The sequence below is a fragment of the Hippopotamus amphibius genome, chromosome 1 (assembly GCF_030028045.1).
Source record: "Hippopotamus amphibius kiboko isolate mHipAmp2 chromosome 1, mHipAmp2.hap2, whole genome shotgun sequence".
NCBI classification, from domain to species: Eukaryota; Metazoa; Chordata; class Mammalia; order Artiodactyla; family Hippopotamidae; genus Hippopotamus; species Hippopotamus amphibius.
Genome location: NC_080186.1, coordinates 116,178,271 through 116,194,970, shown reverse-complemented (window position 1 = coordinate 116,194,970; position 16,700 = coordinate 116,178,271). Strand labels below are relative to the sequence as shown.

Genomic DNA, 16,700 nt, shown 5'->3' with positions numbered 1-16,700 from the left:
AGGATGCTTGATACAATTTCAATTTTCCTAAATTTCCCAAGGCTTGATTTGTGACCCCAAATGTGATCTATGCTGGAGAATGTTCCTTGTGCACTTGAGAAGAAAGTGTAATCTGCTGTTTTTGGATGTAATGTCCTATAGATATCTATTAATCTAGCTGGTTTATTGTGATATTTAAAGCTCATTTTTCCTTAATAATTTTCTGTCTGGATGATCTGTCTATTGGTGTAAGTGGGGTGTTAAATCCCCACTCTTACTGTGTTACTGTCGATTACCTCTTACATAGTTGTTAGCATTTGTCTTATGTATTGATGTGCTCCTCTATTGGGTGCATATATATTTATAATTCTTATCTCCTCTTTTTGGATTGATCCCTTGATCTTTGTGTAGTGTCCTTTCTTGTCTCTTGTAACATTTTTTATTCTAACGTCTATTTTATGTGATATGAGTATCAATATGCCAGCTTTGTTTTGATTTCCATCTGCATGGAATATCTTTTTCCATCCCTTCACTTTCAATCTGTATGTGTCCCTAGGTCTAGAGTGTGTGTCTTGTAGACAGCATATATATGGGTCTTGTTTTTGTATCCATTCAGACAGTCTGTATCTTTTGGTGGGTGCATTTAGTCCATTTACATTCAAGGTAATTATGGATATGTATGTTCCTCTTCTCATTTTCTTAATTGTTTTGTTTTTGTTTTTATAGGTCCTTTTCTTGTGTCTCCCACTTAGAGAAGTTGCTTTAGCATTTGCTGTGGGGCTGGTTTGGTGGTGCTGAATTCTCCTAGCTATTGCTTTCCTGTAGAGCTTTGGATTTCTCTATTGAATGTGAATGGGATCCTTGCTGGGTAGAATATTCTTGGTTGTAGGTTCTTCCCTTTCATGACTTTAAATATATTGTGCCACTCCCTTCTGGCTTGTAGAGTTTCTGCTGAGAAATCAGCTGTTAACCTTATGGGCGTTATCTTGTATATTATTTGTCGTTTTTACCTCGTTGCTTTTGATAATTTTCCTCTAGTTTTGGCAATTTGACTGCTATGTGTCTTGGGCTGTTTCTCCTTGGGTTTATGCTGCCTGGGACTGTTTGTGCTTCCTGGACTTGGGTGGCTATTTCCTTTCCCTTGTTGGAGAAGTTTTCCTCTATAATCTCTTCCAACATTTTCTTGGGCCCTTTCTCTCTCTCTTCACTTTCTGGGATGTCTATAATGAGACTGTTGGTGCACTGAACATTGTCCGAGTGGTCTCTCTGGCTGTCTAAGTTTCTTTTCATTCTGTTTTTGTTTTTATTCCTTTCTGCATCAGTGACTTTCACCATTGTGTCTTCTGGGTCACATATTCGCCCTTCTGCCTCAGTTAATCTGCTATTGGTTCCTTCTAGTATATTTTCATTTCAGTTATTGTGTTGCTTATCTCTGTTTGTTTGTTCTTAAATTCGCCTAGGTCTTTGGTCAACGTCTCTTTCATCCTTTTGGTCTTTGCATCCAATCTTTTTTCAAAGTCCTGGATCATCTTCACCATCATTATTCTTTTTTTTTAAATTAATTTATTATTTTTTTGGGGGTACACCAAGTTCAATCATCTGTTTTTATACACATATCCTTGTATTCCCTCTCACCCTTGAATCCCCCCCACCCTCCCTCAATTCCCACCCACCCTCCTCGTCCCAGTCCTCCAAGGCATCTTCCATCCTCGAGTTGAACTCCCTTTGTTATACAACAACTTCCCACTGGTTATCTATTTTACAGTTGGTAGTATATATATGTCTGTGCTACTCTCTCTCTTCGTCTCAGCTTCCCCTTCACCCCCTGTGCCCTCCGAAACCTCAAGTTCTCCAGTCCATTCTCTGCATCTGCATCCTTGTTCTTGTCTTGTCACTGAGTTCATCAGTACCATTTTTAGATTCCGTATATGTGAGTTAGCATACAATATTTGTCTTTCTCTTTCTGACTTACTTCACTCTGTATGACAGACTCTAGGTCTATCCACCTCATGACATATAGCTCCATCTCATCCCCCCTTTTTTCTTTTCCGTTTGTAGTATATATCTTTTTTTTTCTTCTTTTTTTTTAAATTACTTTTTGGGGGGGGTACACCAAGTTCAATCATCTGTTTTTATACACATATCCCCGTATTCCCTCCCTCCCTCAACTCCCCCTCCCTCCCTCAACTCCCCCTCCCTCCCTCAACTCCCCCCAACCCTCCCTCGAGTCCCCCCCACCCTCCTCGCCCTGGTCCTCTAAGGCATCTTCCATCCTCGAGTTGAACTCCCTTTGTTATACAACAACTTCCCACTGGCTATCTATTTTACAGTTGGTAGTATATATATGTCTGTGTTACTCTCTCGCTTCGTCTCAGCTTTCCCTTCACCCACCGCCCCCTCCCAAACCTCAAGTTCTCCAGTCCATTCTCTGCATCTGCGTCCTTATTCTTCTCACTGAGTTCATCAGTACCATTTTTAGATTCCGTATATGTGAGTTAGCATACTATATTTGTCTTTTATTCTGGCTTACTTCACTCTGTATGACAGACTGTAGGTCTATCCATCTCATTACATATAGCTCCATCTCATTCCTTTTTATAGCTGAGTAATATTCCATTGTATATATATGCCACATCTTCTTTATCCATTCATTTGTTGATGGGCATTTAGGTTGCCTCCATGTCCTAGCTATTGTAAATAGTGCTGCAATAAACATTATGGTACACGTTTCTTTTGGGATTATGGTTTTCTTTGGGTATATGCCCAGGAGTGGGATTACTGGATCATATGGTAGTTCTATTTGTAGTTTTTTAAGGACCCTCCAAATTGTTTGCCATAGTGGCTGTAGCAACTTACATTGCCACCAACAGTGCAGGAGAGTTCCCTTTTCTCCACACCCTCTCCAACACTTGTTGTTTCCAGATTTTGTGATGATGGCCATTCTGATCGGTGTGAGTTGATACCTTATTGTGGCTTTGACTTGCATTTCTCTGATTATGAGTGATGTTGAGCATCTTTTCATGTGTGTGTTGGCCATCTGTATGTCTTCTTTGGAGAAATGTCTATGTAGGTCTTCTGCCCATTTGTGGATTGGCTTATTTGCTTTTTTGGTATGAAGCTGCATGAGCTGCTTGTATATTTTGGAGGTTAATCCTTTGTCTGTTGTTTCATAGGCAACTATTTTTTCCCATTCTGAGGGTTGCCTTCTAGTCTTGTTTATGGTTTCTTTTGCTGTGCAAAAGCTTTTAAGTTTCATGAGATCCCATTTGTTTATTCTTGATTTTATTTCCATGATTCTAGGAGGTGGGTCAAAAAGAACCTTGCTTTGATGTATGTCATAGAGTGTTCTGCCTATGTTTTCCTCTAGGAGTTTTATAGTGTCTGGCCTTACATGTAGGTCTTTAATCCATTTGGAGTTTATTTTTGTGTATGGTGTTAGGAAGTGTTCTCATTTCATTCTTTGACATGTTGCTGTCCAATTTTCCCAGCACCACTTATTGAAGAGGTTGTCATTTTTCCATTGTATATTCATGCCTCCTTTGTCAAAGATAAGGTGCCCATATGTGTTTGGGCTTATTTTTGAGTTCTCTATTCTCTTCCTTTGATCTTCCTTTCTATTTTTGTGCCAGTACCATACTGTCTTGATCACTATGGCCTTGTAGTTTAGTTTGAAGTCAGGCAGCCTGATTCCACCAACTCCATTTTCCCTTCTCAAGATTGCTTTGGCTGTTCGGGGTCTTTTGTGTTTCCATACAAATCCTAAGATTTCTTGTTCTAGTTCTGTGAAAAATGCCATTGGTAATTTGATTGGGATTGCACTGAATCTGTAGATTGCGTTGCGTAGTACAATCATTTTCACGATGTTGATTCTTCCAATCCAGGAACATGGTAGGTCTCTCCATGTTTGTGTCGTCTTTGATTTCTTTCATTAATGTGTTAAAGTTTTCTGCATACAGATCTTTTGCCTCCTTAGGCAGGTTTATTCCGAGGTATTTTATTCTTTTTGTTGCAATGGTGAATGGGAGAGTTTCCTTAGTTTCTCTTTTTGCTCTTCCATTGTTAGTGTATAGGAATGCAAGAGATTTCTGTGCATTAATTTTGTATCCTGCTACTTTACTAAACTCATCAATGAGTGCTAGCAGTTTTCTGGTAGAGTCTTTAGGGTTTTCTATATATAATATCATGTCATGTGCAAACAGTGACAATTTTCCTTCTTTTTTTCCAATTTGGATTCCTTTTATTTCTTTTTCTTCTCTGATTGCTGTGGCTAAAACTTCCAAAACTATGTTGAATAATAATGGTGAGAGTGGACACCCTTGTCTTGTTCCTGTCCTTAGAGGGAATTCTTTCAGTTTTTCCCCATTGAGAACAATGTTGGTTTTTGGTTTCTCATATATGGCTTTTATTCTGTTCAGGTAATTTCCTTCTATGCCCATTTTCTGGAGAGCTTTTATCATAAATGGATGTTGAATTTTGTCAAAAGCTTTTTCTGCATCTATTGAGATGATCATACGGTTTTTACCCTTCAATTTGTTGATATGATGTATCACGTTGGTTGATTTGCATATATTAAAGAATCCTTGCATCCCAGGGATAAACCCCACTTGATCATGGTGTATGATTTTTTTAATGTGCTGTAGGATTCTGTTAGCTAGTATTTTGTTGAGGATTTTTGCATCTATATTCATCAGTGATATTGCTCTGTAATTTTCTTTTTTTGTGACATCTTTGCCTGGTTTTGGTATCAGGGTGATGGTGGCCGTGTAGAGTGAATTTGGGAGTGTTCCGTCTTCGGCAATATTTCGGAAGAGTTTGAGAAGGATAGGTGTTAGCTCTTCCTTAAATGTTTGATAGAATTCAGCCGTGAACCCATCTGGTCCTGGGCTTTTGTGTGTTGGGAGATTTTTAATCACTGCCTCAATTTCCGTACCTGTGATTGGTCTGTTCATAGTTTCTATTTCTTCCTGCTTCAGTCTTGGAAGATCGTATTTTTCTAAGAATGTATCCATTTCTTCGAGATTATCCAATGTATTGGCATATAGTTTCTTGTAGTAGTCTCTCATGATGTTTTGTATTTCTGAGGTGTCCGTTGTTACTTCTCCTTTTTCATTTCTAATTCTGTTGATTTGCATCTTCTCCCTTTTTTTCTTGATGAGTCTGGGTAATGGTTTATTAATTTTGTTAATCTTCTCAAAGAACCAGCTTTTAGTTTTATTTATTTTTGCTATGGTTTTCTTTCTTTCTTTTTCATTTATTTCTGCTCTGATCTTTATGATTTCTTTCCTTCTGCTCACTTTGGGGTTTCTTTGTTCTTCTTTGTGTAGTTGCTTTAGGTGTAAGGTTAGGTTGTTTATTTGATCATTTTCTTGTTTCTTAAGGTAGGACTGTATTGCTATAAACTTCCCTCTTAGAACTGCTTTTGCTGCGTCCCATAGGTTCTGGGTTGTTGTGTTTTCATTGTCATTTGTTTCTAGATATTTTTTGATTTCCTCTTTGATTTCTTTAGTGATTCCTTGGTTGTTTAAGAATGAATTGTTTAGCCTCCATGTGTTTGTATTTTTTGCAGTTTTTTTCCTGTAATTGATATCTAGTCTCATGGCGTTGTGGTCTGAGAAGATGCTTGATATGATTTCAGTTTTCTTGAATTTGCTGAGGTTTGATTTGTGACCCAAGATGTGATCTATCCTGGAAAATGTTCCATGTGCACTTGAGAAGAAAGTGTAGTCTGTCGTTTTTGGATGGAGTGTCCTATAAATATCAGTTAACTTGAGATGGTCTAATGTGTCATTTAGAGCTTGTGTGTCTTTATTTATTTTCTGTTTGGATGATCTGTCCATTGATGAAAGTGGGGTGTTGAAGTCTCCCACTATTATTGTGTTACTGTTGATGTCCCCTTTTATAGCTGTTAGCATTTGCCTATGTATTGAGGTGCTCCTATATTGGGGGCATAGATATTTACCGTTGTGATATGTTCTTGAATGGATCCCTTGATCATTATGCAGTGTCCTTTCTTGTCTCTTGTAATAGTCTTTACTTTAAGGTCTAATTTGTCTGATATGAGTATTGCTACTCCAGCTTTCTTTTGACTTCCATTTGCATGGAATATCTTTTTCCATCCCTTGACTTTCAGTCTATATGTATCCCTTGGTCTGAAGTGGGTTTCTTTTAGGCAGCATATAGAAGGGTCTTGTGTTTGTATCCATTCAGCCAGTATGTGTCTTTTGGTTGGAGCATTTAATCCACTTGCATTTAAGGTGATTATTGACATGCATGGTCCTATTACCGTTTTCTTAATTGTTTTGGGTTTGTATTTGTAGGTGTTTTCTCTTGTGTTTCCTACTTAGGAAAGTTCCTTTACCACTTGTTGTAAGGCTGGTTTGGTGGTGCTGAATTCTCTTAACTTTTGCTTGTCTGGAAAGCTTTTGATTTCTCCATGAAATCTGAATGAGATTCTTGCTGGGTAGAGTATTGTTGGCTGTCGGTTTCTCTCTTTCAAGACTTTCAGTATATCCTGCCTTTCCCTTCTGGCCTGCAGAGTTTCTCTAGAAAGGTCAGCTGTCATCCTTATGGGTTTTCCTTTATATGTTGTTTGTTGCTTTTCTCTTGCTGCTTTTAATATTTTTTCTTTGTGTTTAATTGGCATTAGTTTGATTAATATGTGACTTGGTGTATTTCTCCCTGGGTTTATTCTGTATGGGACTCTCTGCACTTCTTGGACTTGGTTAATTATTTCCTTTCCCATGTTGGGGAAGTTTTCCACTAGAACCTCTTCAAATATTTTCTCTGACCCTTTCTTGTTTTCTTCTTCTTCTGGGATGCCTATAATTCGAATGTTGGTACGTTTAATGTTGTCACTGAGGTCTCTGAGACTGTCTTCTATTCCTTTTATTCTTTTTTCTTTTTCCTGCTCTGTGACAGTTATTTCCCCCATTCTATCTTCCAACTCACTTATTCATTCTTCTGCCTCAGTCATTCTGCTGGTTATAGCATCTAGAGTAGTTTTAATTTCAGTTATTTTGTTATCCATTGCTGTTTGTTTTTCTGAGTTCTTATGAACTGTTTCTTGTACTTTCTCTATTTTGTTATCAAGATTTTGTATCATTTTTACTGTCATTACTCTGAATTCCTTTTCAGGCATTTTTCCTATTTCCTCCTCATTTATTTGGTCTTGTGGGTTTTTTTTCCTGCTCCTTTGCCTGCATGGTGTTTCTTTGTTTCCTCACGGTTGTCCAAACTTTTGGGGTTGCTTGTCCTGGTGTTTATAGAAGACTGTCCAAGCCTCAGATAATATTTCTGTTTCCTTAGAGTCTCAGCTGTAAGTGTCCTTCTATTTGTCTTGGGTTTTTTTTGCATTATTTTGTGGCCCACAGAGCTTCCTTTATTGTTCGTCTGTAAGTGTCGGTGTGTAGGGAGGGAGAGGGTACAATAGTGGCTCCTTCTCCTGGGAGTGATTGAGCAGTGGTGCAGTGTTGTTTCAGTCGGGTTTGGAGGTGCCTGTTGCAGAGGGATGCCGGTGGCTCAGGTGTAAACAGAAAGTCTCAGAGTTGGGCCTCTCTCGGGTTTTTTTTTTTCTTTCTCTGCAGCATCCCTGCTGCCGGCATTCCAAGGGGTTTTAATCCAGCCCCGCCTGAGTGCCTGAGAGTACTTGTTATCCCTGAGCCCCTTAGGTGGCCCACAGGGTGTGTCTCCACTGCCTGTTGCCGAGGCACTGAAAGAGAGAGAGAGGCTATGCCTGTAGCTCCTCCCCCGCCACCAATGAGCCTGCAGCATCCAGCCGCCATCATGGCCAGGCAGCTCTCAGGGGCAGGCACTCCTTGCTGCGGACCTCTTCCCTCCTCTCCTCTCGGTCCCTCATCTCACTGGCAACAATTTTCCTCACCTTGAACCGGCTTTCCGGTTCCCACGCTCCCACTCCCGGACCCTCTGTTCAGCTGTGAATCGCCTTCTCGGTCCGGGATCACTGAGCTGCGGTGTGGACCCTCCATATGTTTCTCACTCCCTCCCATCTGCCACAGCTCTCCCGCTTCACCCTCTTTGAGCCGTCATAGATGCCTCCCTACCGGTTATGTTGGGATCCTTGTGGTCCTTTCTGGTGTCCGAGGTTGTCTGCTGGTGTTCAGCTGGTTCTCTGTGGGAATTATTGCGTCTTTTGGTGCATTCCCAATGCATCTGTGGAGAGGGATGCATTCCACGTCCCTCTACTTCGCCTTCATCTTTCACCATCATTCTTCTGACTTCTTTTTCTGGAAGGGTGCCTAGCTCCACTTCATTTAGTTGTTTTTCTGGGTTTTACCTTGTCCCTTTATGTGGTACAAAATCCTCTGGCTTTTCATTTTTTCTACTTTTCTATGGCTGTGGTTATCAGTTCCACAAAACAAGATACTTCCGATACTGCTTGATCCTGCTGTCTTCCCTCTTGTGGAGGAAACTATCTAAGAGGCACCTGTGCTGCCTGATGAGAGGGACTGATGGTGGGTAGGGATGGGTGGGCAGAGCTCAGCGAAACTAATCTGCTTGTCTGTCAATGGGTGGGGCTGTGTTCCTGTCCTTTAAGTTGTTTGTCCTGAGGCTACCCCTCATTGGAGCTTACAGGCTTTTTGATGGGGCTAATGGTGGAGGGACACTAGGAGGGCTCATGCCCATGAGCACTTCCAGAACCCCTGCTGCCAGTGTCCCTCTTCCTGCAGTGAACTGCAGCTGCCCCCCACCTCTTCAGCAACCTTCCAAGAGCAGCAGTTAGGTCTGGTTCAGTCTCCTATGGGGCCACTGCTCCTTCCCCCAGGGCTCTGGTGTGCACTGCATTTTCTGCATGCCCTCCAAGAATGGTGTCTGTTTTTCCCCTGGTCCTGTGGAGGTCCAGCAATCAAATCCTGCTCTCTTTCAAAGTCAGATTCTCTGGGGATCCCTTGTCCCATTGCTGGACCCCCAGGTTGGGAAGCCTGATGTGGGGCTTAGAACCCTCACTTTAGTGGGTGGACTTCTGTGGTATAACTGTTTTCCAGTTTGTGAGTCTCCCAGCCAGCGAATATGGGATTTGATTTTAATGGATTGTGCCCCTCCAACTGTCTCTGCGGCTTCTCCTTTGCTTCTGGACGTGGGGTCTTTTTTCGTGATTTCCAGTGTGTTTCTGTCAATGATTGTTCAGCAGTTAGTTGTAATTCCAGTGCTCTTGCAAGAGGGAGTGAGGGCAGGTGCTCCCACTCTGCCATCTTCCATGTCCAGCTCAACAGACGTATATTTAAGAAATAACTTTCTGGTTTGCAGGCCAGAATTGAAAAAAATTAATAGTAAAACTGAAGCACAGCAATTCAATTCAGCAAACTCACCCTTGTAAGCCCCAAAGAGGAAGAGATGAGATTAGAAGTGCTTCTGCACTTCTGGTCCCCTTTCAGTTGAGTGTAACAACAGAGAAAAGAGAATGCAGTTGTAGTCTTTCCCCCTGGGTGCCAGGGATCTCATGGTAGCTCTATTATGTTCAGGGGGAAAGGCAGCAAAGAAAATCAGGTAAGAAAATTACTTTAAGGGAAGGACCTGAGTGTGGTCTCTAGAATATAGAATTGATTGGAGGACTGAATTATATCAGATGCCTGATACATTTATGAGGGATTTGAACTCTAGATAAGTGATGTGTCAAATCTAAAAAGACTTTCATTGTTCAAGAATAAAACTGACTTTTCAGCCCTTCTTTCCTCTTTTTCCACTCTACACATTTCACATGTGGTCAGTAGAGGTGACTAAAAGGGACTAACCACTGTGAGGTGGGTACAAGGCACACAGGGAGTAATGGATATGGGAACTCCTCTCAGAGAACACTATCAGATCCTTATAGAGGCAAGGAAGAGAAGGCGGACATAGACTGTCAAGCTTGTTACTCTTTTGTATGATGGCTATTCTTTCATCTTTTCCCTCCAGTTTTACTGAGGTATAATTGACAAATTATAGTGTATATGTTTACTGTGTATAATGTGATGATTTGACAGATATATACTTTATGCAATGATTACCACCATTGGGTACTTAACCCATGAACCACTACAACAGTAAGCTAATCATTTCACTGTGTGTGTGTGTGTGTGTGTGTGTGTGTGTGTGACAGAGACAGAGAGAAAGAGAGACAGAGAGAGAGACAGAGAGTGTGGGGATACTGCTTAAGGTCTACTTTCTCAGCAAGTTTCAAGGACACAACATGGTGTTATTAACTAGACTAACCATGCTCTACGTTAGACACCCAGGGCATATTCACCGTGTGACTCAAGGCTTGTTCCCTTTGCCCAGCATCTCCATGTTTGCCCCTCCCCCAAGTCCCTGCTTACCACCATCCTCCTGCCTCTTTGTCTGCGAGACCTATGAGTTTGGCAACACATTCCTAAATAGCCAATGGGTCAAGGAAGAAATAACAAATAAAATAGACCATACTTTGGCATGAATGAAGATGAAAACAAAATAAACAGGATCTTTAGGGATAAATGTAACACAGTGCATAGAGTAAAACTTAGGGCTGGAAAGTCTATATGACAAAAGATGAGAAATCTCAAACCAATAAGCTTATAGACATGTATGCATGCACGAGTTTATGAGAAATAAAGAATGCTAACGGTAATACAGCAAAATATAAGCAATGATTGTTTTTGGCAGTTTAATTAGGTGCTCATTTTTGAACAGCTTTATGTTTTCCCCATTTTATAGTATATGATGTAATTTCATGTTTGTAACTATTTAACATAATATTTAAAAAAGCATATAGTTCTCAGTGATGATGTAGCCAAGCTAGAGGAAAATGTTATATCCTGGGCTTTGGGACATGCATAGCTGGTGACTCTTTCAGAGGTCTCAAGTGTCTCCTCTTTCTCTTCCTCTCTCTCCTCATTCTCCTCTTCTTCCTCCTTTCCCATTAACAAAACCACATTCTTGAAAAGCTTCCTGAGTACTTGGCCAAGACAAGTCAGTTGGCTAATTCTTCCTCCTGACTGCAAGAAAAATTAAGAAAGATATGAAAGGACTGTTATGAAATGCACTGACAACATGTCAATGTACCAAATTAGGCAGTGAGGAAGTGCACATTGGGGAGTGAAGGTAGTATGGCAGGTTGAGGGGTCTGGAGGCTTGAAGGAGAATATAGGGAAGAAATATTGAAATAAATTTTAAAATTTCTGTCTTTGAAGCACCGAAACCATGTTTGGAAAGAGTAGAAGAAAGCCAATAGATGAGATGAGCCCTAAGTTCATATTTCACCTAGATTTCAGAGCTTTAGTACCCCGATCCTCTCTCCCTTCCCCAAACCCACTGTCATTCACTTATATGTGATGCTATGAGTCGTAAATGGTATGTTACATTTAATTTTTGTTTCACCAAATTTAGACTTGCTATTTACTTAAGGGAAAAAAAGGATTTCTTTCCGTGATAAAGGAACTTTAAGTGCATGGCAGCAGTCGAGGCAAGTGTTGGTGTCAGATGAGATGGGACATCCTGATTCCCATAAGAATGTGTTCCCACATTCTGGAGTAACAGAAAGCCAGCACTGTAACTTTATTCCTACACCAGACAAGGCCCCTCACCAAGCATGGCCCATCATGAAAAGCTTCAGTGCCCAAGGGGACAGCATAGAAAAGAGGACAGTTCTTTTCTAGGAGCTATAGAAATCGTTCATAGGTAGAAGATGGGAAGTATAGAAAAGAGGTGTGGGATAGAGGAGAGGACCTGTGGAAGAACTGTTGACAGCTAAACCTCTGAAAAGGCAGAACTGAAATCTTTTGCTGGGGTTGGAGAACCTGCCAGGGCACTGTTTCCTGAATTTCAGTTATTTGCCAAAAGCTCATTCTGTTTGTCAGAATCACACATTGCTTGTATCAAGGAATATGAATTTTGTAAGTTTATTTATTTCTTTTTGAATTTTTTAACTTTAAATTCAGTTTATACTCACTTTTAAATTTTTTATTTCACTGGCCATAGGCAATCATGTGCATGAAATGGCAGATGAAATCTTCAAATCATATATATATATATATATATATATATATATATATATATATATATATATATATATTTTAGAGGGAGAGAGAGAGAAGAGGGAGAGAGAGAGAGAGAAGAGCAGGAGAGATAGAGAGAGGTTATGAAATCTTGCAAATTTGATGCCGTGAAATTGTCTAGGGTGTGGATTAGTAATCTTGGATGGAAAAGAATTTCTCCTCGGGATCAATAACAAGCCGCTGCTCAGGTTTAAGTTACAGAATAACAGTTTATTAGGAAGAAAGCACAACAGCTTCCTGCATAGACACCAGAAGGGGTGGGAGACCCCCGAAGGGGTCGTACATGAGCAAGCTATATACTTTCAGAGCAGAGATAAGGCAGTCCTCACCTCAAGACTGATTGTTGGAGTGGATTGTTAGGGTTGGTTGTTTCTTTAGAAACATTCATGTTATTCATCAGAACAGAGAATTTCATTACTCAGTGATCTGTGACATCCCAGGGAACCACCACCCTAGTTGTTAAATGAGATCACAAGGGAGAGTCATTAAGCATCAGTCTTAAAGAATGAGTGAGGTTAAGTCACATGTTTCCAGTTCTTCCAGCCCTCCCCGGCCAAGTCAGCCCCTGTCAGCCCCTGGAACATTCAAATTCGAAGTCTGATGGATGGCTATCAGACAGGGGAGTTATCTCCTACCTGGGGGAGGGTCACCCTTGTTCCATTCAGGTCTTCAATGGATTGGATGAGGACGTCCCACCTCACAGAGGGCAACCTGTTTTCTCAAGCTACTGATTTATAATTTTAACCGTATCCTAAGACAGCTTCAGAGAAAAACCCAGAATACAGTTTTCCAAATATCTGGGCACACTGTGCCACTCAAGTTAAACCATAAATGAACCATCAAACCTTGCAGAGCAGGAAATAGGCACATTTGACTTACATTTCACAGAGACCAATATGGAACAAATAAAAAATAGGTTAAAATTATATGGGAAATATTATTAATAATGAAGAAGTTGTATATGAATGGCAGTTAACGTCAATGACTAAATTATTAATAAAGGGATGTCAACTTTCTCTTGAATTCACCACTGGATTTCAGGTTAAATGACCTGTGTTTAAATCCTTAATAAATACTGAATATATATAAATTTATTTGTTTGAATGGCATTGCATAGTCGGATGGGTTTTCTAATGATTCCAAAGGGGCAGGAAGCCAGAAAATTTGAACAGTGCTCTGAGCTTGCTTCAAAAATGGAAGAAATAAAAAAAGGTTAGTTGGGAGAAGTTATGTGGGAGCAGATGGTATGTCATGTAGGAGAGATATGAGTGAATGCCTTGCTATCTGTTGTAGGTCTAGGGTCCGAGCTGCCGCATCATCTGAATGATGGTAGGTGATGCCACGCTCCTAGTGAATTCTCTGTGGCCGGAGGTGAAACAGAGTTATAAAGAACACAGGAATCTGCTTGCTAGATGTTCTTTATTTGAAGGAGCACAGCAGTGAACGGAGGACCCTAGAGGTCACCACTTTACCGAACGTGTCTGAGTATCATGATGGGAAGGGATCTCAGATGACCTGCAACCTACCCTCAGCCCATTTGAGAAGAAGAAAGGAGACTCAGGTGAGCAAGCCATGGGTCAAGAGGAAATGCACTGTAAGAAGGGCTTAAAGTAAAGAGAGAGATGTCAGCAGGAAGCCAGGCTGTTTTCAAACCAGTGTATACAACAAAATGTCCAGCAGTCCCAGTGGAACACAGCAGGAAGGTTCATAATTCAAGGAAGGTAAAAGATTGAAAAGAGTTATCTTCCCCAATCAACACAGGGTGCCCTTGACTACAAGTTTGAGATCCCCTCCCCCCCATCCTCCCACTGCCATAAACCCCTGAAACTGAGAGCTAAGGCAGGGATTCTGTGAGTAATAAGAATGTAATCCGCTGAGGAGAACCTGGAGCAAGCAGGGCTATTCCTGTTTTCAGAGTCCCTGTCAAGCCAGTTATGGATGGATTTGCAATTTGTTCTGGAAATGATTGGACCAGGCCAGTGTTGGCAGCTCCACTGCCCCCTGGGTGGGGCAGCAAGCCCCAGTGAAAAGGTCCTCTGCTGCACGACTGATATCCTCCTGCTACTCGAGTCCCAGCGACTTTGGAGAACCTGGTGAGGCTGATTCCTCAGTTCAGCTTTGTTCTTGGGCTCCTGAATGTTGAATTTATTCTGGAGATAGCAAATCTGGTGGGCCCAAAGTTTTGATCATGGGTTTTAATGTTACTTAGCGGATGGGAACTTGAAATTCGGTCACACTGCTATGCCGTATTTATTAGCTTTCTAGTACATAGTTTGAGTACCCCTATCAAAAAAGAAATTAATAGGGAAATTTTGACATGAGGGCGAGGCAAAGAACAGTGTATTTTTCCTTTTTCTATACCTTTCTTGTATCCCTCTGCTATGATTTCAGAAGAATTTATCTTAGAATGTGTGAGGCCCTTGTATGCTTCCTGCTGGCCCTTTGCTCTGTACATAAGTCATTTTGTTGGGACCTCATGAGAGAAGAAGTAATAGGAATTGCTTGTGAGCCTGCGCAGCAGCTTAGAACTTGGGTTGGCCTTTTCTGAAGATGTTGTTTTCCTTAAAAGAAAGAAAGAAAAGAAAAGAAAAACAAAACCATCACTTAACTCTTTCAAACAAAGATATTTTCTCTGTAAAATCATGCGAGAAAAGAGAAGATCTTCTCTGGGCTGATGAAATAATTTGCTAAAGAGTGAGAGTGTTAAAGAGATTAAAGCACAGTGTTAGAGACTGGAGAGGTAGTATGTGATGGTATTACAAAACCTTTGGCTTTTCTCTTTGTAGGAGTTCCTTCTTGTGAACACTGTCATATAATTTCTTTCAGATCCTAAGACTCCAGAAAGATGTCTTATCAACAGCAGCAGTGCAAGCAGCCCTGCCATCCACCTCCAGTGTGCCCACCAAAGTGCCCTGAGCCTTGCCCACCTCCACCGTGTCCTGAGCCTTGCCCACCTATAAAGTGTCCTGATCCTTGCCCACCTCAGCAGTGCCAGCAGAAATGCCCTCCTGTGCCACCTCCCCAACCATGCGAGCCGAAGTGCCCACCCAAGTGCAAGTAACAGCTTCAGATTTCATCTGGATCAGGAAAGGATAAGGACAATTGGCTCGCCTAGTTCCCCAGCTCCACCTTCACCTTCTCTTCAAAGCGCATCATGGATACAGAAGAAGCTTCTCCACCCTTCAGCCTGAGATATGCCTGTGGTGATGCTGACAGCCTGAGGTTTCCTTCCTGAGGTGGCTGTCCTGCTTCCCCCGGGAGGCAGGTGAGAAAGAGTCACAGTGCTTCCAAAGGAAGAGTAGCGGTTCCCTTTCTGGGTGCCATCAGACGATTCCCTTGCTGTCTCCTGTGTTTGTCTGTCACCTGGGCACGGGTTTCTACCAGCTGAGGAATGTTACTTATCCTCCTTTTCCTGAATAAACTACAGTCATTTTGTGTGATGCTAAGAACGTTTTCTTTCTTTTAAAAGTGCTTTAGCAACATCATATCATTTTGTTTTATTTCTATCCTTTGATGCCAAGGTTCAGGCTCTCACAATCAGTGTGATCTGATTTTGATATCAAAGATTATTTCTCTATAATTTCAAATCCATATTATTTTCATAATTATTGCTTGATTGATTTGAGGAAGAAATTATTTAATTCCTTGGGATTTCAGTCCCTTCACTAAAAGGTGGGAAAGTCACGTTCCCATTGCAAGCTTGTCTGAGGCATGAAAATTGTCTGAATGTGTGTAATTTAGCTGGCACCGTGCTGCACACAAAACGGGCACTTGCAGAGGCAATAGGTCCTCATGGTCTCGGTCGTCATCAGTGTCACCACTGTCACTACCAGCACCACGTTTGCTCCAGCAGGAAAGTGGCTCATGTATAAGTAATTTAGCAAACAAGAAGATCCTGAAGCTCCATTACCATCTCATATGTGTTGTTCTTCTTTTTTAGCTAAACATATTTTTAATGTGATATTACAGATAAACAGTTTTGGAAATTCGTGGAATATTCTGCATAAACTTATAGTAGTTCTGAGAACATGGGTAGTAGAGAAGAAAAGGAAATGAAGAGGGTCTTTATGTGGCAAATGCTGCCTCCTCTCCGTGCATAAAATGATCTCTTCCTATTCCAGAACTCGTCAACCTCAGGGTCTATTACATTTTTTCACTCTGAAATTACTTTCCTATTGTTCACGCCCACCTTTGAAGAGGACTTAGTTTTTCAATGTTTATTTGGATTTACAAAGTCACTGTTGCTCTGCAGCTTGTTTTCGATTTGCTTAGCTTACTAGTCAAGTAAGCTGTGAAAAAGGATATGTTCTTTCAGCATATCTCTTCTTGTGGGCCTAAGTGTCCACAAAACAGAATAGTTAATTCATTGGTTTTTTTTTTTAAGTATTTATTTATTAATTTATTGGCTGTGTTGGGTCTTCGTTTCTGCGCAGGGCTTTTCTCTAGTTGCCGCAAGTGGGGGCTATTCTTCATGACTGTGTGCAGGCTTCTCAGTGTGCTGGCCTCTCATGTTGTAGAGCACGGGCTGCAGGTGCACAGGCTTCAGGAGTTGCCGCCCAAGGACTCAGTAGTTGTGGCTCCAGGACTTAGTTGCTCTGTTGCACATGGGATCTTCCCTGGCTAGGGATTAAATCCATGTCCCCTGCATTGGCAGGCAGATGCTTAAACATGCTGCCACAGGGAAGTCCACAGAAT

At 41.2% G+C, this 16,700-nt stretch overlaps 1 protein-coding gene across 1 annotated transcript; it reads left to right on the top strand.

Moving 5' to 3' along the window:
* The first annotated feature begins 13,970 nt into the window (after positions 1 to 13,970).
* Positions 13,971 to 15,443, top strand: LOC130831376 (small proline-rich protein 2E-like). Its single transcript, XM_057699424.1, has 2 exons — positions 13,971 to 14,098; positions 14,832 to 15,443. The coding sequence occupies exon 2, from the start codon at positions 14,851 to 14,853 to the stop codon at positions 15,064 to 15,066; it is 216 nt and encodes a 71-aa protein (XP_057555407.1). The 5' UTR covers positions 13,971 to 14,098; positions 14,832 to 14,850; the 3' UTR covers positions 15,067 to 15,443.
* Positions 15,444 to 16,700: the final 1,257 nt, after the last annotated feature.